Source organism: Cynocephalus volans, chromosome 1, assembly GCF_027409185.1.
Source record: "Cynocephalus volans isolate mCynVol1 chromosome 1, mCynVol1.pri, whole genome shotgun sequence".
Lineage (NCBI taxonomy): Eukaryota > Metazoa > Chordata > Mammalia > Dermoptera > Cynocephalidae > Cynocephalus > Cynocephalus volans.
Window position 1 is genome coordinate 190,765,829 of NC_084460.1, and position 23,639 is coordinate 190,789,467.

Sequence of the window (23,639 nt, forward strand, 5' to 3'; positions counted from 1 at the left end):
AGCGGGGAACTGAAGTTCTGATGATGAGAGACTCCCATTATCATCTCCTCCAGCCTCAGGGATCGTGACAAGGAAAATCTCCAGATCACTAGCTCCTTACCGCCCCTTTTGTCAGCATGAAGAAGTTATAGACGATGGACCTTCATCCATACACCCCATCTGGAGATCTCTCTAATAACAATAACTCACATCCTTTTTCTTTTATTTACCAAACAAAAAAGAGAGGAATATTAGGTCTCATGGCCAGCTTAAGGCAATTGGGGTGGGCTGGAAGGAATGCTTTAGAAGCCTGTGCCCTAACTGACCAGGTGTTCTCAGACCACAAAGGCTGTGTCGCCTCGCATACCACTGATTTCAAAATTGCTCATTACGTGGCCAGAGCCCTCAAAGTCTTATAAACCTCCTGCTTTCCTTTATTGGGGGAGCTGATCTGACTTGGTCTCCCCTCCACGCTGGTGGAATAAAGCTTCTTGGCTGAAATAGCACCTGGCTGGGGTCTCTCTCCCTTTTCTCCATCTCACCGAACCTAAAACCGCCCTCCCCCATCCCACGCACACCCCTTATCAAGCACCATGCATTTTGCCTTGATTGCAGGCTACAAGACCCTATTTCCAAATAATCAAACTCATAGGTTCCGGAGGTGAGTAAAAGTTTAACATTTGGGAAATGGGGGGAAGAGTATCTGGGAACTATTTGTACTATTCTTGCCACTTTCATGGCAGCCAAGACAAAACAAATAATTCAGAAGATACTAAAAAACTCTAGCTCTTGGGCCGAGCCAGTGGCGCACTCAGTAGCGTGCTGCGCTAGCAGCGCGGCGACGCTCCCGCCGTGGGTTCGGATCCTATATAGGAATGACCGGTGCACTCCCTGGCTGAGCGCCGGTCACGAGAAAAAATAAATAAATAAATAAATAAACATGCATATATGTCAATAAATATGTTTAAAAAAAAAAAACAAAAAACTCCAGCTCCAAATCCTCCAGTGGCCTCTGTAACTTGGGCTAAAGTCCAGGTCCTTGGTCTTCAGACCCTTAGAACGCCCACCCATCCTGTCCCCACTCCTGCTCCTGCACACCAGCCACGCTGACCTTCTGTTGTTCCTCTGACTCTCCAGCCTGCTCCTGCCTCAGGCATTTGCAGTGGTCATTTTCAGCCCGGAACATTCCTCCCCCAGAAGAAGACATGGCTCCCCAGGTCTCTGCCCGACGGCCTGCTGTCCAGGGAACCTTCCTGACGGCCTGATCTGTTAGCGTGGGTCTCCCCTCCCCGCTCTCCACATCAGTTCTTACTAGTGGAAAGTGTGCTGTAGACGGCGTCTTATTGACGCCCTCCCCTCCCAAAACACAAGCACCACCAGGACAGAGCCCTGTGAACCGAGGGACACACTGTGCCCAGTGCCTGGTTGTGAGGAAAACGAAATAGTTTAATCAGGCCCCCTTGCCTCAGGTCCAGTTGGGGGTAGTGCAGCACATTCTTTGTAGATAAGTTGGGGGTGGAGTTAGAGCGCCATGCCAGCCCCTGCATCTTTAGCTTGTTGCTATTCTTGTGTGCTCCTCCCTGTGTGTGAAGCCCAGGCTCTGAACTGCTGGTCCGCAGAACTCTCGTCTAGAAATAAAGCCTGTTATTTCTTCACCTACTGCTCCAAGGATCTTTTTCCTCTTACCTAGCTCATAGATCTGCATGTGAAGGGTTTGTGAATGGGCTCAAGGGGTCTATGAGACCTAGCCCTAGCCCTGCACTGGTGCACGTGGATAACTGCCCAAGATGCTAGCAAAGCGACTCTGCTCCGCCTCTGCCCCAGGCTGGATATTCATCAGGACAAGCCCGGGAGTGAAGCAGGAGCACGAGTGTTGGGGACACTGCCGTTTGCGCTGCCTTCCCGGTGGCCCCAGAAGGCCGAACTCGCGGTCTCGCAGACCGGGGCACCTGGAGAGCCTGTGGAGGAAGTCTGTGTTCCAAACCACTTTGTGACTTTGGCCACATCCTCTTCCAGCGTCTGGCTGGCTCTGTGCCACGGGACAGGTAAGAGAGCCAGCGGCCGGAAACTGGGACATATCGGCCTGGCCGCGACCCGGAGGACACGTGCCGCGAGCCCGCCTGCGGGGACCCGCCTCCCCAGGGCAGTCGCCAGGCTGGCCAGTGACCAGTGCTCAGGTGCCTGCGGGGCCGCCCTCCCGAGACCGCACGTTCTGGACGCACCTGAGACCCCCAGAGCGAGAGGTGAGCGCAGCGGGATCGGCCGTGGGTACTGAGAGATCGCGGGGCGCGCGGGAGCGGAGCGGGGGGACAGAGAGGCGGGGGCGGGAGGGGAAGGAAGGCCGGGGAGGGTGGGGGAGGGACGTCCTGGGAGCCAGGAGGGGGGAGGGGGGTCTGGGAGAGGAGGATCCTGGGGGGAGGGGAGACGGGGGAAGGGAGGGTCCCGGGAGCCGGGCGAGGAGGGGGTTGGGGGGGGGTCCCAGGCGGCGACTGCGTGGGTGGTCGGTGGGGGCGGGCCGAGGGTCTTGGCGCCCAGCAGGGACGGGGGCGGGCGGGCGCCTGTGGCCGGGATTGGCGGGCGCCGCCCTCTGCCGCCGCCCCCGCCCCGCGCCAATCGCTTTCCGCCCCCGCCGCGGTCCCCGAGCCCGCCCAGCGCGTCCGCCGCGGTTCCCGAGGCCGCCCAGCCCGCTTCCCCGCGTCGCTCCAGGTGAGCCCGGCCCCGCCGAGACCCGCGCCCCGCGCTGGGGGGACGGGGTTGCATCATCCGCACGTGCACGCGGAGCTCGCCGTCCCCTTGGTCAGGTCCTCCTCCTCCGTGATCCCCACCCCGAGGCCGGGCGTCCGGCGTCCGCGTGAACCAGCCCCTTCTTTAGCCCCCACGGCCGCGGAAGGACCCGCCGGCCACCATCCCCGGAGCGCGTGCGGGGACCGCGGTGGGGACGGGGGCGCCACGCTGCGGCGTCCTGGGGTCTTCTGGGGGTGCTCGGCTCAGACCGTGTTTGCAGATGGCCTCCGGCCCGGGCGCGCACTTACGGGCTGCAGGGGCGCCCTCGGGGGCGTCGCCACCCCGGGGTCCCGGCGGTTGCAGGTGGGCCCACCCCCTGGGACACGCTGCGGCCGCGGGACTCCCCGCCGCGCGCTCGGACCGGGAGGCCGACGGGGCGTCCCGCCGCCAGGCTCTGACTCTTCACAGCAGGACCGCCTCGGCGGGGCCGTGCTTGAGACCGGAGCTGCACCCTACCTTCCAAGCCCAGAGGGCTACGCAACCTTTTTTATTTTTTTCGACTTTTTTTTTAAGAGCATTTTAGATTTCCAGAAGAATTGAGAAGATAACACAGAGAATTCCCCTATATATTCGCTGGCACAGTTCCTCTGTTATTAACATCTTAAGTTAATGGGGTGCGTTTTTATAATTAATGAACCTATTTCGTTATCATGTAGTGATAGATCATTGTTCCCTGAGGCCCATGCTGTAGTCAGGTTTCCTTAGTTTTCCCCCGATGTTTTTTTTCTGTTGCAGAATACCTTGTTAGGTTTGGTGTCCTGTCTCCTTAGAGTTTGAACTGTGGGCAGTTACCAAGCCATCAGTCCAGTGACTGATAGCGGTGTCCTCGGTCCTGCAGTTAAATGTGGAGAATCAAACCAGGCTGAAGAGAGGCTGAGTTCAGGGCTGGTGTTTCTGAAGATGTTGAGGGTGGTCTCTGTCCACTGTCGCCGGAAGGAGTGAGGCAGGGCTGCAGCCACCAGGCCTCGCCTTTGAGGGCACTGGTCCTCTTTCTTTCTTTCTCTTTCTCTCATTTTGTATTATCTGTTCCAAGGTTCTTGTGTGTTTTTCAAAATGGTGAGTTAAATGTACGTAACATCACGTTAACTATTTGTGAGTGTACAGTTCAGTGACATTAAATACATTCACGATATTGTGCGGCCATCATCACTGTCTACACCCAGATATTTCCATCTTCTTTCCCAACAGAACTAATGTAGCCATTCAACAATACCTCTCCCTTCCCGCATCACCCCAGCCCCTGGCAGCCTCTATCCTGCTTTTTGTCTCTATGAATTTGCCTGCTCTGGGTACCTCATATAAACCAGGCATGGAAGGACAATTTGATTATTCTAGATACTTCATATAAGTGGGATCATTAAGTATTTGTCTTTTTGTGTCTGGCTTATTTCACTCAGCATAATTTCTCAATGTTAATCCGTGTTGCAGCATGTGTCAGAATTTCCTTTTTAAGGCTGAATAATATTCCTTTGTATGGACAGACCCCATTTTGTTTATCTGTTTATCCGTCAACGTACACTTGGGTTGCTTTCACCTTTTGGCTATGGGGAATATGCTGCTAAGAACATGGGTGTGCAGATGTTTGTTTCCATTGTTTTGGATATATGGTATGTCTAGGAGTTTCTGGGTCATGTGGCTTAACGTTCTGAGAAATGGCCAAACTGTTGTTCACAGCAGCTGGAGTCTGGGCTTTTATGCCCATTCTTGTTGGGCTTATTTGAATGAGGCGATCGCCACACCCAGAGGGGCCTGGTGGGCAGGATTCCCTGGACTCAAAGCCTGAACTGACACATCTCCCTCCCTTTGCCAGATCCAGCATGCCTTCCGAGACACCCCAGGCAAAAGAGGAGTCTGCAGGGTGCCCCCACGTCTCAAGGGCACCCTCGGGGAAAGGGAGCCTGGAGAAGGGGCCCCCCAGGGACAAGGAAACCAAGGAGTGCCTGTGGATCCGGCCCGATGCCCCGAGCAGGTGCACCTGGCAGCTGGGCAGGCCTGTCTCTGACTCCCCACATCACCACGTGGCCCTGTAAGTCCCTGTTTTTGATGACAAGATGCTGTATCCATTACCTTGAGGGGAGGTGGGTGTTACCTCGGGAACCACGTAACCATGTGGACCTGAGGTGTGATCCCCCTTAGTGAGCTGGGGGTGTGGAGCACCTTACAGAGGAGTCAGCAGGCTCAGAGAGGCCAAGGCCTGTTTACTCCGTAGCCCAGCAGCTAGATCAGTGCCCAGCTAGACAACAGCTGCTCAGTGCAACTTTGCTGAATACGTAAATGAATGTGCCAAGTCTCATGCTTTGAGCGATGGGTGGAGGTGTGACTTCTCACCCAGTCCCATCTGGCTGCGCATGCGTCTTCTCAGTGTGGGTCCTGCCCTTGTCTGTTTAGCTCTGGGTCATGAACCTTCCTTTGCTTGTTAAATGTTTTTCTACAGTGGGCTCATTAAATCTTAGGATTGTTTTTGATTATTTCCTTAGTATATTTCCTTTGATGTAGAACAAGTGGGTCAAACAATGTGCTTTTTAGATGTTTGATCCTTACTCCGTGTACACTGCCGCCAATGTTTATGGTTATTGATTTAAAAATCAGAATGAGTGAGTGTGAAGGGTTTACTCTTGGTGCACCCCTTAGTGGTGAACATTTGCAAACCTAGAAGCTCTGGCCATGAAGCGTGTCTCAGTGCTGGCAGCTTGGGGGGCCAAGAGGGCAGTTGGCCAGATGCAGGAGCTGCTGTGTGGGTGGGAGGCCATGGGAGGCCGGGGTGTCGCTGCTGAGGGGGCAGGGAGGAGAAAGGTTCCTGAGGGCTCTGTGAGCTTCTAGCTCCAGGGTACGGGAGGAAAAGATGACGCTACGGGGTTGTAGAACAGTGTCACACCTGCACCTCCCACATGGGCCTGATTCACCCTCCTGAAGCACCCCCCAGGGCTGGCACCTTGGCCTGAGATGCAGGGCCCCAAGCCACTTGTCCCAGGTCCTGCGTACAATGAGGAGTCTCGGTGGCTCGCTGGCTAGAGGACAGGGCACCAGGCCAAGGTCCCTGAGAGGGAGCCGCAGTCCCTGGGGATGCCTGAAAGTGAGACCACATGGGGGATGAACTGGACAGGGTGGGTGGGGAGAGAGTGCAAGCTGGAGCCCAAATGGCCAGGAGGTGCCAGCCACGTGGATATCTGGGGAAGGGGATTCTAGAGGGTCTGGGGGATGGGCTGAGAAAGGGGGGCCACAGGGGGTGGGGGCTGCAGAGGGGAGTTTGGGGTTTATTCTGAGATGTGGGGCTGTCCTCCCAGAGGCCTCCTGGGCTGTCAAAGTGAAAGCAGTTGAGACCAGTTGACTCCTGGCCATCACTGTAAATTCTGTCCTTCATCACGTTGAGTCCCAGGCCCCTGTCCTGATCACCTCTGCAGTCTTCTCAGGTGGCTTTGGGGCCACTCAGGGCCTGGTGCTGAGTCTACCCAACCCCTGCCTGTGGAGGTGGGCCTCATGTCCCCTCTTGTCCGTCCCCAGCCCCTCCCCCACAGGAGAATGCAGGTTTTTACCTGTGCCCTTCTAATGACTAACCCCAGCCTGGCCCTGAGGCTTGGCCTCCTGCAGGCTTCCCTCCAAGGCTGGGGTCAGGAGCTCTGCCCTGGCCCAGGTTTTATATCTTCACGTTGCCAAGCCTGGTTCCATTCAACCAGAGACCGATTCAGAGGTGAGCCTTTCCCACCTCTGGCCTGGTTTGGGGCATCTGTTTAGTGCCTCTCTCTGCTTCCTCAGGAGCCAGGCAGGACCTCTCTCCGCCTCCTCGCAGGACGTGATTGTATGGGGTGGCTTCTTCCTTCCTCCCTGAAATGCTCCTCAGGACCGCTGGGGACCTGGGCCCACCCAGGTCTAAGGATCACCCCCGAGGGGGCAGGGCCCAAGGATCTCCCTGTTGAGGAGGGCCCTGTGCTGGTGCGGGCCCACTCAAGGTTGAGAACATGGAATGGTGAATTAGAAATCCTGGGTGTGGAGGCTGTGGCAGGTCTTGGCACCAGGGTGAGTCTGCATATTCCTGAGTAACATTTGATGAGCACATCCTTGGCACAGACAGGGAAAGGGCATGGAACTGGCATCTGTCCCCAAGGGGCAGCACCAGGGCCATTCAGGAAACCGCTGGGTGACGGTTTGCACACACGCGAATGCTGCAGAACAGCTGCCTGTGTCACCTGTTACCATCTGTCAGGTGGAAAAGCTGCTGGAGGGAGGGCTGGCATTCGCCCTGACCCTGGGGAAAATGGCCAGTCGCAGTGTGTCCTTGCAGCAGCCTATAGTGAGGCATGTCCCACCCTGTGCCTGGTGTGGTCCACATGGTGCCAGGCATCTCGGCATGCTCTGTGCAGCCATTGTCACTGGCTGGTGGCCAGAGGTCAGAGGAGCATCTGCCCTGGTGTCAGCACTTTGCTTTTTTGATCAAAGGAGAGAAAAGAGAAGGAGGCTCAGCAGCAGTGAGATGCTGAGAGAGGAACGGAATTGAAATACCCAGTCAAAACTTTCTAAAAAGACAGACCAGGATCTGTTGTTTTGAAGTTGATGTTTGTTTATTTTAACTTTTTTTATTTGGAAATAATCAAACATTCCCAAGAAGTTGTAAAAATAATAGAGAGGTCCCATGCACCGTTCACCCAGCTGCCCACTGACAACACCTCAGGTAACTGTGGAGCATTTTCAAACCCAGGAAACTGACGCTGGTGCAATACAAGGCACTTCAAGAAATTTTATGCAAGGGCTGGCCCGTGGCTCACTTGGGAGAGTGCGGTGCTGATAACACCAAGGCCATGGGTTCGGATCCCTGTATAGGGATGGCCAGTTGGCTCACTTGGGAGAGCGTGGTGCTGACGACACCAAGTCAAGGGTTAAAATCCCCTTACCGGTCATCTTTAAAAAAAAGAAAGAAATTTTATGCAAAGATTCGTGTTATCTTGTAATTCTGTTTTTCCACAAACTTTTTGAAGTACCGTTGTGCTATTACCTAAAGTACAGGCAGTACTTGGTTTTGTGGTTTATTGGTGTGTGTGTGTGTGTGTGCGTGTTTCAGCTGTGTGTGTTCCCGTGTCATTTATCCTGCGTGTAGATGTGTGTAGCCACCACCCAGATGCCTTGTAAAAGTTAGTTCTTTGATTCTTGGTTTGTTTAAAACAATGCACTTGGACTGCCAAGGCTGGTACTGTTTTGTTTTTTCCTGAGTAATTGTGGACTCCTCTGTTTTAGGGCAAAATCTCCAAAAATCTTGCCAGATATTCTGGAGAAAATTGGGGACACCCCCATGGTCAGAATCAACAAGATCGGGAAGAACTTCGGCCTGAAGTGCGAGCTCCGTGAGTCCCCTCGCATTCGACAGGGGCTTCCTCCATCCTGCGCTGGGCCCGCTGAGGCTCGGTGGGCATAGGGGACCCCAGGATGGCCCCGTAGATGAGGCCTGGGGGTGGTGGGGTTGCGACAGTGGGGTCAGAATATATGCTGGTTAATGAGTGGCTGAGATTGTATCAGTTAAGTTTGGGAAGAAAATACAACAGGGTGACGTGTTAGAGGTGACCCGGGTGGCTGCTCTAGAGCTGATGGCTAGAGAAGCGTGGTTGAATGGAGACTTGTGGACAGAACATGTCACAGATGGAGGATGTTGATAGCAAGTGGGGTTTCTGTCACCAGATGGACAGCAAGCATTTGTCTCTGTGTCTCGCTCTTTCATGAGGATCTGCAGTTCAGATGTCATGTATGAGATAAAGGATGGAATGCAAAGGGTCTGGTTGGCCTTGTCCTCGGTGAACATGGGTCACCCGAGATCTTACCTAAGCCATGGGGGAAGGGTGGTTCTCTGCAGGAAGCTGTCCCCGGGCATAAGAGGGTGGAGGGGAGTTGTGACGGTCACTCTTCTGCAAGAGCACGGGGCCCGGGTAGACGCCAGCATGCCCACCGAGGAAATGCAGGTGCACAGGCGCTGGGGCGGGGAGCAGATTGTGTGTTCAGGATGACGAGTGGTGCAGTGAGGGTGCAGTCTGAGTAGGGAGGGGAGGAGCCCGTAACGTGGCTGTGGATGTTTTTACTGTGCAATGCCTGTTAGACAAAGATGAGGAGATGTCATTGCAGTGGGGACATCACATGAGAGCGTTGGCCAAGGAACGCTTCAGCAAGTCAGGGGTGGGCACAGGCCATTGATGGCCTTGTGGGAGCTTTACCTGCCCCTGCCTCCCAGGGAAGGAATTCTCCAAGTAAGCAACCACTGACTCCCATGGATACTTCTGGGGCATGTGGACTGCATCAGAGCAGCCCCCTTCTCAGAGACCCCTAGGCCCAGTAGGGCCTGCTCTGTGCTCGTTTGTCAAATAGAGACCAATAACTAGTACTCAGCAGGTGCAGATCTGCATAACCACACTCCACATAGGGCATTTGAACTTGGCAGTAGTCCCTGAAGTAGGTTTAGTATTCCCATTTTACAGGACAAACCAAGGCTCACATTGGTTAGGTGGCCAGCCTGAGGCCATCAGCTGGTCGGCTTTGATCCCTCTTCCCCGGGGGCTAGAGTGATCTACCTGAAGAATTTACAGTGAGGGCCTGGAAGGGTCCTGGGATGCAGGACCATCAAGCCCCCTCCCTACCACACATGGCACCTTTGCCTGTCAGGGTCTGCTTGGTGGTAGCTTTCAGAAACAAGGACAGGCCAGGAGGGAGGCTGTTTGCAGTAGTTGTGGGCCAGTCGTGGGTCCTTCTAGTCATATTTGGTGCAGCCCAGTATCTCCCCCTTCTAAAAACTATATTTTTAAGAGATGAGGATGGAGGGCAGTCAGTAAGAAAAGAACAGCCCAAGTGAAGGCCCTGGCACGGGAAAGAACAGCCTGTTGGCTGCATGTGGGAGAATGGCAGAAGTCCGTTTCACTGGGCAAGGGCGTCCTCCCAGGGGAAGCTGGATGGTGTGAGGCCATCCTGGAGGGTCTGTGAGTCCCCACCAGACAGAGCAGTCGTGTGATCTGGGGTTTCAGGACATCAAGTTGGTGTGGCGTGTGGCCTGCACACCACCCGCTGAATGTCTGCACATGGTGTCCTGCACTGCCCCAGCGGAAGGCTTTGTCTGACTGATGCGTCCCCTGGTGGGGGCTCCTTGGTTGCCTTTTTCTCAATCACCCAGAGTCGCCACTGGTTGCAGGGATGGGTGGGTTGGGCTGCGGCAGGGGAGAGAGAAGCTCTGATGAGTGAGCGCCGGGGGCGGGTGGAGGAGACGGATGGCAAGGTGGCGCTTTCCCGAACCAGCAAACTCAAAACCTGCGCCTAGTCCTCGGTGTACTGGGTAATGGCGTGGGATGGGGAGAGAGACAGGAGTCAGCAGGAGGTCGAGGTCTTTTCCTCTCCCGTGATCCATCTCTGCCTCCCAGTGGCCAAGTGCGAGTTCTTCAATGCGGGTGGGAGTGTGAAGGACCGCATCGGTGTGCGGATGGTGGAGGACGCTGAACGGGATGGGACTCTGAAGCCTGGGGACACCATCATCGAGCCGACGTCCGGGAACACGGGTGGGTGCTGGAGCCGGCCGGGAGGGCCCGGGCCTGTGCCGAGCTGTGGCGGGGCTGCTGGGGGGACGGGGCGGGCGCAGCCACATGTGGGCGTGTCCAGCCCAGCCTCTGCCCTTCTGCCGTGGGGGCCTGAGTCCATGGTGTCCCGGTGACGGCCTGGAGTGCCTGGCACGCAGGGCGAGCATGTGGCCTGTGCTCGTGCCGCTGGGGATGTTGTGTGTGCGCGCCCAGGACGTGGGGGAGGAATCGGATTTCATGTGGTGCATGCGGGCGCTTCCTCTCATGAGCACGCTACCTTCTTACCTCTGCCCCTGGCATGCTGTCTTCTCATCCCCCATTTGAGGGCAGAAGGGGCTCCGTTGGGCGATTTTGGAATCCTGCAGTGCCCTCTCTGCTGGGCCTTCCTGGCTGGGGAACTGGCACTCTGGACTTGTCCCCAGTGTCCCAGGCAGGGCAGGACAGGGTTTGGGGACATTGGGCACTTTTACCCTCTGCCTGCCACCCTCAGGGATCGGGCTGGCTCTGGCTGCCGCTGTGAAGGGTTATCGCTGTGTCATCGTGATGCCAGAGAAGATGAGCACTGAGAAGGTAGGCTGGCGGGGCGGGGTGCTGGCCTGGCCTGGTGGGAAGATGAAGGCCAGGCCTGTCCTTGGTGCAGGTGGATGTCCTGCGGGCCCTGGGGGCCGAGATCGTGAGGACGCCCAGCAACGCCAGGTTTGACTCTCCTGAGTCACACGTTGGGGTAGCGTGGCGGCTGAAGAATGAGATCCCCAATTCCCACATCCTAGACCAGGTGAGGCGCCCGGGCCTGGAGGAGGCTTGTGTTCAGAGGTTTTGCCTAAGCAAGGCGTCTCCTCGGGGGTCTCTGGCAGGAATTTGGGGGTGGTGCTGTGGCTAGAGGGAGGGGTGACAGGGCATTGGCACATGGGCTACTGGGTCCTCCAGGGCCTGGCAGAACCAGGGCACCTTTGGCCCTCTGCTGTCTGTGTGCCCGCTTTGGAGGGCTGGCCGCACCCGGCTCTGCTCGGTTCTGTGAGCTGGGTTGGAATACCCTCTCAAGGGGACCCTGGACGCTCTCTACAGGCATAAAACACAAAAACCTTTTCACTGGAAGCTCTTCTGTCTCACTCATTTCATTTCTGGGTTAATCCAGAAATTGCATGTTCTGGACAGCTAGTTTTAATGCTTTGTGTCTGCTGAGGTTCCTAAAATTGCCTGTGTGATCAGCCCCCTGTTCCCTGGGCTGCAGGGTCCTCTCTGGCTTGCACTCAGCTGTTTGCCTGATGCCCCTGTGGCCACTGCTGACTCAGCATAAGTGACGTGGCTTGCCGCCCTTTGCTCTTTCCCTGCAGTACCGCAACGCCAGCAACCCCCTGACCCACTACGACAGCACCGCCGAGGAGCTCCTACAGCAGTGCGACGGTGCGTCTCTCTGTCCCACACCCCTTGTCCATCCTGATTGCATTTATCCCTGGCTGCCTCGGAGTCACTTGCCCTCTCCTTGGTAAACTCCTATTCACTCTTAATTCTTCAAAACCCAGCTCAAATGTCCCTCTCGGTGAAATACTTTCTGGAGCATCCCCTAGAGTGGTTTCCTCCCTCCTTTGTACCCTCTTGGCCTCGCCTGCACTTCACATGGAACACCAAACACTCACACTGCATTCATTTACTCAGTGGTCTCTCCTGTAGACCTGCGGGAGCTGCTGAATGTGGGGACAAGCGTGTCCAGGGTGCAGGCTGACGCTGGGCACCATGGGGCTTCATGTTGCTGAGCAGTGATCTGGATCAAGCCTCAACTTGTACACTAAATTTCACATTCAGTCTTTCTCATATCCAGAGCAGGGTTGTGCATTAGCTTACTGTCTGTACAGGTGCGAGGCTCCTTGGAACCTTTCCCACGCACTTGCTGCCAAGGCCCGCTGGCAGTGATGTTTTCCTAAGAGATCCCTTTACACAGAAGTGGCTGGGAAGCTGGCACCCTTGGCTTCCTGTTTGGAATTTGGCGCCGGCCTAGGCTCAGCCTTGCTCCACGCCCAGAGCCAGGCAGTAAAGTCCAAAAACTGGCTCACCCAACTTTTATGTGTGAGAGTTCTGTCCTCCGGCAGAACATTCCTGGCTTCACAGAGTTTACCCACGCACAGACTTGTCTGCCCAGTGTCCAAGCTGGCCACACAGAGTGTGAGAGCCCAGAGGGTTTCTGAGCTAGCGCCTAAGTGGTTTATTCCATTTCCTCTAAACTCAATTCACTTATTCATCTCCTCCAAAGATCATAATTAAGAGGCTCCCTCTGCTTAGACTCTCCAGCATCCATGTCCTCCCCAGCAGGCATCCGGTCTTCACGCATTCAGCCAAACGGGGACTTCCACGGCTCAGTGTTGCTGAGCAAGGGCCTGATGGGAGCAGGCTGGGCCAGGCCTCTGTGCATGCTTCTCGCAGGCTCAGGATGGGGATGAGGGGCTGTGGGAATTTGAGAATAAGTTTTTCTTGTGAACTTTCTGATCACCTGCCTTGGCTGGGGTGGGGTATGTCTTCACTTATTACTACTAAGAGTGGGGCAGGCCTGGTGGTGACCTGAGGATGTTCCTCTGCCAGGGAAACTGGACATGCTGGTGGCTTCAGTGGGCACAGGTGGCACCATCACGGGCATCGCCAGGAAGTTGAAGGAGAAATGTCCTGGATGCAGAGTGAGTGGGGCGGGTGGGGGCTGTGGGGGCGGGTGGCCACAGGCACAGCTGCCAGTGGGCTTGGGCCTACTGGTATTTCTCGCCTGTGGCCTGAGCTGCAGTTGGAGGTGTGGACAGCCCCGTCCTGGGCACTTTGCTCACAGAGTGGTCTCTGCTTCCTGACGTCTGACAGCACTGCTGCCTTCAGGTGCTGCATCTGCACTGCCCTGGGGGTGTCTGCCCAGGTGGTGCTCGCAGTTAAAGGAACCCAGCAACTCATGACTAGGATGAGCTGGGGCTGGGGGGGTCACTTGCTGCCAGTGCCCTACAGGGGGCTTCCTGTGCCAGTTGGGGGTGAGGGTTCCATCTGTGTGCTCTCCACGGCCCAGCCCAGAAGCTCTGAGGTCCAGGTCCCGAGTCTGTGCTGCCGGGGGCAAGGCTTCAACTGGGATTCGAGTGAGTCAGAAAGGGTTCCTGGATTTGGGGTAAAGAGCAGGTCCGAGGAGGGGCTCATAGGAATGCCCAGCTGGTGGTGCCAAGTGCATTTCTCCCTGTGGCTGTTAGCTTGCCCTCCAGGAAGAGATCAGCGCCCAGAACTACCCCTTGTCCCTGAAGCCTCCAGATGCTCACTGCTGCCTGCCACCAGGAGGTTTGGCCGGACTATCTGGGGGCCCTGCTCCGAGGAGCCCTGGGAAATCACTCCTCCCAGACCCCTACCTTCCCGTCTTCATGCCCTGCCTTCACTTCAGATTAGGTTGTTATTGCCTTAATGCTCGGGCGGCCTTTCTGGCTTCCTCCTCCCACCCTAAGGCCCAGGAACAGGACCCACAGCTCCAGTCAAACCATGAACAGGCACTTGTTAACGGGGGTATTGGCCACTCCAGTGATAATTGGACATGTCCAGATGAGGCTTTTGCTGGACTAAAGCCACCCGCTCTGCAGATCATTGGGGTGGATCCCGAAGGCTCCATCCTCGCCGAGCCTGAGGAGCTGAACCAGACAGAGCTGACGGCCTATGAGGTGGAGGGGATTGGCTATGACTTCATCCCCACGGTGCTGGACAGGACGGTAGGTTGGTGCCAGAGTGCTCCCCCAGCAAGGCGCTGGTGCCAGACCCTTAACCTGCTTCCGCGTCTATGCACCTGGCTGAACATAGGCACCTGCACTGTCATGAGCAGTTAAAAAGCGGTCCTGAAGATCATGACAAGGTAAAATGCGGTGTGATGCCCAAGCATATGCCCTGACTTCACTGGGCAAAGATTGAGATGCTGGCAGAGGAGACGGCACCCCTGGGCAGCCCGGTGAGCAGGGCAAACATGGATGAGTGAGGACCCCAGGGAACTTCTCCTAAATGTCCTAAAGGGTGTCTTTGCTCTGAGGGCTCCAGACGGAGGCAGACACTAAAGGGATGTGTGGCCGGGTGGCAGGGGCTGGTGGGGCAGGTTTGCTATGTGCAAAGTGTGTTGGAACAGGGAAGGGTAGCGAATTCTGGGTCCTAGAAGGCGGGACTGGGGCACACTCCTTGGGAGTCACCACTGCCTGGATGGAGGTCAGCTGTGAGGTGCCCTGCCCGCCAAACGCTGCCCGAGCTGATGGCTGTGGCCCGGTCTCACCGCAGGTGGTGGACAAGTGGTTCAAGAGCAATGACAAGGAGTCCTTCGCTTTCGCCCGCATGCTCATCGCGCAGGAGGGGCTGCTGTGCGGTGAGTGGGCCTGCGGGTGGGGTATGGGGCCAGCGTGCCCCTGCCAACTTCCAGTGCGGGCACGTGAGACACAGTCATCCTGAGGCTGCGTGACAGCTTGGCCGCACTTCTTGGGTGGTGCCATCTGCTTAGCCAGGCCCTTCGCTAGGTCGTCCTGCTTGTTCTCGCCATGGCCTGGCGGGGTCAGCTGTACAGGTGAGGGCTGGAGGCCGAGGTGTCGGGAATTCGAGCAGCCTTTCCAGAGTATGTTTTTAGGGCAAAGCCAAACTCTTACAATACTTATTTTTTCCAATCAGGGTCAACCTCGTGCTTGGGAGGTGGCTGGGGGGGCCAAGGGTCCTCATTGGCAGGGGTCCAAGGCCAGAAGAGGGCACTCTGAATGCCCCAGAGAAGCTGGAGAGGGTCTGTCCCTTCAGCCTCTGGCCAAGCGAGACGGTGCAGCACTTCTCATCAGCTCTGTTCTCTGTGCAGTCTGAGGCCCATCCAGGATGGGCCCTGCTGGCCGTCCTCTTACCCCTGGACCCTCGGCCTGCCTGGCTCGAGGTGGGCAGAGCAGACGTCCCGGCTGAATGCACTGACCCAGGGCAGCCAAGGCCCCAGGGGGGCAGCTGCTGATTTAGACCTCAGGGGACTTAGAGAACACACTCTGAGCATCCCTCTAACACCCACGCAGGAACATATGGTCATTTAAAGGTGCCTTCCTAGGGCTGGCCTGTGGCTCACTTGGGAGAGTGTGGTGCTGATAACACCAAAGCCAGAGGTTCGGATCCCTATATAGGGACGGGCAGTTGGCTCACTTTGGAGTGTGGGGGTGACAATACCAAGTCAAGGGTTAAGATCCCCTTCCCGGTCATCTTTTTAAGAAAAAATAAATAAATAAATAAAAATGCCTTTCTTCTGTCCTGTCACTTTGGGGGTGGGGATGGGAAGTGGAAAGGCACCAGCCCTCAGTGTGGCCAGGCCCCCGAAAGCCCCAACCTAGAGCTTCGGAGCAAGACCCTTGTGAGTAAAAGAAAATTTCCAAAATGATGTAGTTGTGGAAAAGTGACTTGGTTCCTCATAATCTCTGGATGGTGGGCACTTTCCCATTCTCCATTTTCAGTGGAAACACAGGCCTGAGCCACTGGGGCTGGGAAGCAGGTGGCTGTGATCATGTTAGAGGAACGGCCTTCTCTTGCGGGAGCACGTGGTGGATAGTTAAGACTTCCTGACCCCTGGTGCCTCCTGACACTGAGCCCAGACGAACCATAACTGGAGAGGCAGCTGCAGCCACTGCTGGGTCTGACTCGGGGCTCCTAGGGCTGGGGATGGATGGTGTTACTGTGAGCCTCTGTCTCTTGATTATAAAGTGGGACCCGGTGTCACCTGCCGTGTGGGCGGTTGTGGGCAGTTGGTGAGACCACAGGCCTCGTGCAGGGGGCTCCGTCTGCATGGACATCCCTGACGTCAGTTCAGGGCTGGGGCATTTGCTTGGGGCCCAAGCCCTGCCACAGGTATTTCCCTGGCACCAGCCCCTGCCCTGGCCGAGCAAGAACCCCACTTGCTGCAGGTGTTTCCTTGGCGAGGGTTTAGTTCTAAAGAAGCCTGCAGCTGTGAAAACCCCATGGGGCATGATGAGGAGGCTGGCACACAGTGAGGAGGGGCGGGTGCCCCCTCGCCCGGCCAGCTCATCCTCCCAGAGGCAGCTGCCGCTGACGCTTCCCCATGGCTCCCTCACTGTGTTGGGGCATGCAGGTGTGTGCACACTCGTGTACACATGCATGCTCATGCACCAGCGGGTCTGTCTTGGCAGGTGGCAGCTCCGGCAGCGTGATGGCAGTGGCCGTGAGGGCCGCCCAGGAGCTGCAGGAGGGTCAGCGCTGCGTGGTCATTCTTCCTGACTCAGTGAGGAACTACATGTAAGAAGCATTGTCTCTTCCTCCGGGTCCTGTTCCTCTCCGTCCTGTTGCTGCTCCCCAGACGATGTCATCGCTTCACCTAAGTGCTCACGAAAGAAGCTGGGAGGGGTGGGGCCAGTGGGGTCCCTATGGGCTTCACCTCTGCTCCCTTGGCCTTCAGCGTCCCCCATGTCTCGGGGGTTCTTGTTTTCTTGGCCTGCCCTGACCCCATGTCGATCTTCTAGACATGTTTAAAATTGGTGCCTGTTCACGGGCAGCTCTGTGCCCTCTGGCAGCCCTTCCTGTGCGCTGCTCTGGTGTTTGCCTGTTGCTCCTGTGAGGTCTCTGGGCATGAAGGGCCAGCCACGCCACATGGACCTGTGTCCTCATGGGACGGGCCCTGCAGTGCCCCCTACTCGCTTAGTCACTTTACCTGTCCCTGGGGATCGTGGACTGGGGTGTGCTGGTTGGGCTCTCGTGCCCCTTAGGACTTGCCAACGGCCTCTAGGGTCTCTTGGGCACTGATGTCTGCAGGCACAGGATGATGGAGCTGGGAGCCTGCAGCTTTGAATTCCTCCCTGCAGGGCTAATGCCTCTTGGGTTCACCCGCTGAGAGTGTGAGGGAGGCTGCTCTGCACCAGGCTTCACGGGGCCATAGGGCGCGCACACCCAAAGACCCCCACGTGTCTTCCCCCAGTACTCACAGGACTTCCTCCATGACTGGGGTCACACATCTCTCCTGTGAGCTCAGCTGCCTCTGATTGGCTAGCTCCTGGTTGTGGGGTGCCCCCAGTTGGGTTTCCAGCTGTGGGATGATGGACGTCTGGGTGCCCACTCCACATTGCCCTGAGCAGGGCCCTGCCCGCCCTCAGCAGCACGTGAGAAAGCCCATCTGCTGGTATCCCCGACTGGCCTGCTGTGTGCACATGTGTGTGTAGGTGTGTGTGAGGCAGAAAGTACAAGAGGATGTGTTTGTGTGGTATGTAGGGCGTGTGAGAGACGGACTGTGTGTGTGCATGTGTGCACACATGCACGTGTGTTTGTGTTGGCCGTAGGGGGCAGCAGGTCACCTCCGCTCCCCACTTCATTGGTCTTTGTCCTGCCTTTTGAAGACAGGTTCCTCACAGTCCCACCAGCCCGCTGTGGTGCCCTTTGGCTCTGGGTGGGACAGGCTTGCTCTTCCAGTGCAGACTCGGGGATGGCCAGGGCAGAGGCCACCCCAGTGCCCACAGGGGGACTTGATCACAAAGGTTCCCACAAAGGATCTCATCCTGGGCACTGAGCTCACTCAGCCCCAGGCACTTGTAGGCGGTTGACCAAATGCCTTCTTGGGAACTTAATGATGTCCATTCCCCAGGCCTTCCCCAGAGCCTCTGGCCAGCCACTTGGGGTCTCTGCTAGACTGGTGGGTTCCAGGAGTGGGATGCTGGGCTTTCTCAGAACCAAGTACCTATGTATGCAGCGTGTGCCCCTTCGCATAGGCAGAAGTCATGGTGGGACCCTCATCTGGCCTCGGTGATTTCCCCATCCCCGTAGGTCCAAGTTCCTGAGTGACAAGTGGATGCTGCAGAAGGGCTTCATGAAGGACGATGACCTTACGGTGAAGAAGCCATGGTAAGGATGTCTCTGAGCAGAGGCACGTGTTCCTGGTACCGGGGCACCATGCTCTGTGCCATGCCTGGCTGGTGACAGGCAGGAGAGGTGTGTCCCCATAGTCTCCCGCTGTGATGCTGCCCTGGTTGTGAGAGCATCTGCCCTCGGCTCTGACCTCCCGCCTCCGCTGTTCACAGGCCCCTGCCCTGCCCTCTTCCCTCAGGTGGTGGCACCTCCGAGTTCAGGAGCTGAGCCTGTTGGCTCCGCTGACCGTGCTGCCGACGGTCACTTGTGAGCACACCATCGAGATCCTCCGTGAGAAGGGCTTCGATCAGGCGCCTGTGGTCAATGAGTCAGGGTCAGTCTCAGTGCCCCTGCCCCCCACCCAGCCCCCTGCCAGGAGCCTGTGTCCCTTGCTTCTCCATGTCTGTGTCACTGAACAGGGCAGTCATGTGGACCCACAGCTGACAGTCTGACCTTGGTCATGTTGTATGTGTCCAGAGTACTGAACTTGTCCCTGAGCAATGGCTGGGGCGGGGCACTGGCCATATGAACTCTTAGGGCCCTGACGCCTCTGTCCCACCCCCACTTCACTCTCAGTGTGTGCAAGCCCGTCTTGGGCCCTCTCCTGGACGGCAGGTGTTAAACACCCTGAAGGCATGTCTGACAGTGGAAGGAAGTCCATGCAGACATGCCCAGGTGACCAACTGTCCCACTTCTGAGAGTCCCACATTTCAGGACCCCAGTGGTTGGTTACCCCCAACACCTGGCAGGTAGAAATATCTGAGGCCTGTTTCCTGCTGTGCTCCTGCCACATGTAGGCACTTGGCAAATATTTGCTGGATTCTAAGAGTAATTCCCTGTTTGGCCAGAGGCCACACTCTGACCCTGAAGGCAGCTGTGGGTGTATTCTGCTGTCTTGGGGAGGGGGCCATTGTGAGCACTGACCCCTGCATCCCCGCCATCCTCTGCTTCCCTCAGGGTGGTCCTGGGGATGGTGACACTCGGGAACATGCTCTCATCCCTGCTCGCTGGGAAGTTGCATCCATCAGACCAGGTCCACAAAGTCATCTACAAGCAGTTCAAACAGGTAGGAGCTCCATCCCACTAGAGCAGCAGGTGCCTGAGGCCTGGCTTGGTCCTGGAAAGCAGAGCACACGAATCTTGTGCCAGGGTGCCAGGTCCCTGGCCCTATGCCCCGTTCCCGGTGTCGGCTTCCCACAGGGAGTAGTCCCGGTGGGGGAAGGCTCTCATCAGTGCGGGCTCGCGGACCTCCCCCAGAGACCATAGCTCTGCTGGTGATGCATCTGCAGGGGTGCTGCTGTCATCACGCCCAGCCCTGAAGTCTTCCTGGGCATGCATTCATTCAGTGATACCTGGAGTGCTTAGTTATCTAATGTGAACGAGGACATCCTGGGAGAAGTCCCCGCGTGGCCCCTGCTGTCCTGAGATATCCCATCACCCTCTGCTTCCCTGAGGTGTGGGGTCCACATGGCTTCTGCGTGGCCCTGAGCAGCGCCTGACCTTTCCCAGGCAGCAGTGTGGGGGAAACACCAGAAAGGCTGCAGGATTCTGCCCAGGTCTGGGAAGGGACTTGCCGTTTCTCTTTCCCCATCTCACGCACACCCGAAACATCACCAGAAGCCACACACCGCTTGCACTCCACTGCCTCTCAGCTGGTCCCTGCCGAGGCCTACCTGCCTCTAAGTCCCACAAAACACCCACGCGGGCGGTCCCTCCCAGCTGAGCCCAGCCCACTGGAGCGAAGACCCCCCCACTGTCCCCACTCAGCCCTCATCTGCCTGGAGTGCCTGCCTGCCTCTTGCCTCCTAACCCCTAGAACCACTGATGTTTCACTAGTTTTAACTTGAACAGAATGTCACTGAGCTGGGCCTGTACAGCACATGGCCTTTTCAGCCTGGCTCTTGCATGCAGCAGTATGCATTTAAGTCTCCTCCGCGCTCACAGAAGTGTCCTTATGGGTGTGTTATCCTCTGTTTCCTGCCTTGGAATCCCTCTGGAGTGATGCTGGGCCCTTCCTATTGCCCGTGTTCCTTCTCGCAGAGGGTCCGGCGGGTGGTGGGGGCAGCAGCCTTCAAGCTTGGGCAAGGCTGACCATGCTTCTCTTCCAGATTTGCCTGACGGACACGCTGGGCAAGCTCTCGCACATCCTGGAGATGGACCACTTTGCCCTGGTAGTCCACGAGCAGATCCAGTGTAAGTGGCCTCCTTGCAGCACAGGTTCTCGTTGGGGCATGGTCACTGAGCCTGGGACACAGCCTTGCTACACAAGTGGCCATGGTGTGCTGCCTGCATGAGCAGCAGCCAGGCTCTCTGTCCCTCGCAGGGCACTTGGGGAGTAAGTGGTACTCACTTCACACCCCCAGCCTCCGATGCCCTGAGCCTCCCCACACCCCAGGCTCATGGGCCCCCACCGAGCCTGTGACAGGTGCGGGGCAGGCCCTGCCCAGTGAGCCCTCAGGCCACAGCGGGCGGGAGCTCCTTGTACAGAGTGCACAGGTTCAGGCGTTCAGGGCCCTTAGCCTCCCAGGAGGTGGGGATTGTTGGGGACCCTAAGGCACAACCCCAGAAAAGCCTCGACCCTCTGTGCTCCACATCCCCTTGGAGAGGCAGCATTCACTTCAACAGCCTCCTGGCCCTCAGGGGGTTCTCTGAGGGGAAGCCCCCCATGTGGACGGATATCAAGGGACCCCTTTCATGGGCCGCACCTCAGCACCCTGCTCCCAGTGAGCTCACAGGGCCTTGTAACTCCTGGTCACAAATCTTCCTGGGCATCTTGACTGCATCTCCACAAGCCAGGAGACTTGTTCTGGGTGAGGAGCAAGGGTCACAGGTTTCAGTCCCTGCCCCTGGGCGCACAAGAACTGGGAGCAGCCCTGGAACTTGATCCTCAAAGGCTGCCCACCAGGCTGGTCTGTGTGCCATGAGTGGGTGAGCTCAGCCCAGCTGAGGACCCGTCAGTGAGGGCCTGGGGGATCTCATGTCTAATCCCCTCTCCCGTCCTTGGCTCTGCAGCACGGGACCAGGCCTGGTCAGGAGAGGTGGGGGGGCATGCAGGTATGTACACCCCGCCCATCCCACCTCCTTCAGAAATGGCTCTTTTGGTCAGAATTGTAGCCTCCCAAGGGTCCCGGACCCCCGAGCTTGGGTGGGAGGGTTTCTCCTGTGAGTATATTTATTAGTATGAGGTACTTCAAAAAGTTCATGGAAAAATAGAAAGATAATATCAATCTTTCCGTGAACTTTTTGAAGTATTTGAACATCTCAAAAAAAAAAATTATGCAGACCCCGTTTCATAGCCCATAAGTAAAGTTTTATTGGAACACCAGCCATGCTTGTCACCTCCTGTCATGGCTGCTTTTGAGCTGTGTCAGCAGAGCTGAGTAGTTGTAAGGAGACTGTTTGGCCCTTGAGACCTGAAGTATTCACCACCTGGTCCTTTATGGGAAGTCTGCCATTGCTGGCTCTGGGTCAGTGTCTTAGGCAGCCTGTGTCACTACGTGGGGTATGCAGAGCAAAAGCAGCCCTGCACAAGCTTCTTGGTAGCTGTCCCTTTCCAAAACGCAAGTAGTTGATCTCTTTGGGGTTCTGTTTTTTCCTGAGGCTCCAAGTTCCTTCTGTGTCTCTCCCCATTCCAAGGGACCTCTGCCCACAAAGATGGGAGAGACAGAGCCATGGCGGTGTAGGAGACGGGTGGGCCTGGACATTTCTCACCCACTCCTGCTCAGCCTCCGTGTGCCTCATGAGTAATAGGACCAGTGGTACGTGCACAGAGAGAGGTTGTGAGGCATTGGCTCACGCGACTGTGGAGGCTGGCAGGTCCCAAGAGCTGCAGGGTGAGCTGCAGGCTGGAAACTCAGGAGAGCTGATGTTTCAGTTCAGGCCCAGAAGCAGGCAAATCCCCTTTTACTCAGGGGAGGGTCAGCCCTCTTTGTTCTATTAGGCCTTCTGCTGGCTGGATGAGGCCCACATCGCGGAGGGCCATCTGCTTTGCTGTCTACTGATGCAAATGCTAATCTCATCCAGATACATCCACCCACACACCTAGAATCACATTTGACCAAATTCTGGGCTCCCTGTGGGCCACTGCAGCTGGCATGTCAAAACTGAGCGTCACCACAGTGCATCTGCCTGCTGGCTGTGCCGCGGGGGGCCTGCGTTGGTTCTGAACCTGAGGCTGCCACGGGAAGGAGTGGGTTTGGAGGTGGAAGCTTTGTGTTGCTCGTGGGTGTGAACCGGGTGGGAATTTCATGCCAAGACTCCTTGGGCACAGAGGAAGAAGAGCAAGGCCTGTTGTGGTGTCTGGCCAGTGGGCAGGGGCTCAGAGAAGTGGCACCTCCCCAGCTGTTTATTTTGTGGAGCCTGGTCTGGAGCTGCTCTCTGCAGCTTCGCCCATGTGGCTCACACCAGAGGACGACAGTGTTTGATCTGTTGTTGGGCTTCCTTGCCCGTTGCACAGCCATCAGGCACTACGGGGGGTGGGGATGGGGGTTCGAGGGCCTACTCTGCCTGGGACTGGCCCCGTGTCTAGTAGGCGCCTTTAAACCCGCTGCCTCGTCTTCCTCTCCCCCTCAGACCAAAGCAATGGGAAGTCCAGTAAGCGGCAGATGGTGTTCGGGGTCGTCACCGCCATTGACTTGCTGAACTTCGTGGCCACCCGGGAGCGGGACAGGAAGTGAAGCCTGGAAGTGCTGGGGCAGCGGTGGAGCCCACTCCCCACTCTTCCTGCCTGGGAGCTTTTCTCTTTTTCCTTTGTAAACACTAAACAAACCCATGTGATTCTTAACTGCCTGATGCTGGGCATCTCTTCAGCCCTGCCAGGTAGCCAGGAGCAGGGTGAGGTACATAGTCTGGGGCCAGCATGACTCTTACAGTTTTCCTTTCATTAACTCTTGGCTACCTAGACGAATCTGTTTATGGTTTATGAGATATATGAATTTTTCTTAAATGTAACTTCCTCTTAAAATGTTTCACCAAGGAAATATTTAAAAAGTAGTCAGCAGGTAGAATGGACACATGAAATGATCAGGGCAGAGTGCGTTGAAGGCAGAAGAAAGTGCCTTTACCGGAGAAGAATCCAGAATGGGGAACAGCACAAAGGGAGCTCAGGAAGCCCGCGTCAGTCCAGGATCCACTCTCACAGGCAGCACTGTCCGCTTGGGGCCGGGGTGGGTGGAGGAGCTTGAGTGTTTGGGTTTTTTAAATTGAGGTGAAATTCACATAACCTAACATCAACAATTTTAAAGTGAATAATTCAGTGGCGCTTATAGAGACGGTGACTGTACAAGGTACTATCAAGTTCTAAAACATTTCCACCAGGCGGTTAAGCAATCACTCCCTGCTCCCCTCTTCCCATCCCCCTTGGCACCCACTAGTCTACTTTCTATAAGTTCTATCAAGTTCTAAAACATTTCCATCAGACCCTTAAGCAATCACTCCCTGCTCCCCTCTTCCCGTCCCCCTTGGCACCCACTAATCTTTCTGTTTCTATGGATTTACCAG

At 56.5% G+C, this 23,639-nt stretch overlaps 1 protein-coding gene across 1 annotated transcript; it reads left to right on the forward strand.

Moving 5' to 3' along the window:
• Positions 1-2,177: 2,177 nt before the first annotated feature.
• CBS (cystathionine beta-synthase) lies at positions 2,178-23,639 on the forward strand. The gene is made up of 17 exons (XM_063105934.1): positions 2,178-2,222; positions 4,574-4,789; positions 7,990-8,096; positions 10,146-10,280; positions 10,789-10,868; positions 10,939-11,073; positions 11,633-11,702; positions 12,873-12,964; positions 13,886-14,011; positions 14,562-14,646; positions 16,439-16,544; positions 18,060-18,137; positions 18,340-18,474; positions 19,098-19,206; positions 20,249-20,333; positions 21,153-21,194; positions 22,713-23,639. The coding sequence occupies exons 2-17, from the start codon at positions 4,581-4,583 to the stop codon at positions 22,814-22,816; spliced, it is 1,698 nt and encodes a 565-aa protein (XP_062962004.1). The 5' UTR covers positions 2,178-2,222; positions 4,574-4,580; the 3' UTR covers positions 22,817-23,639.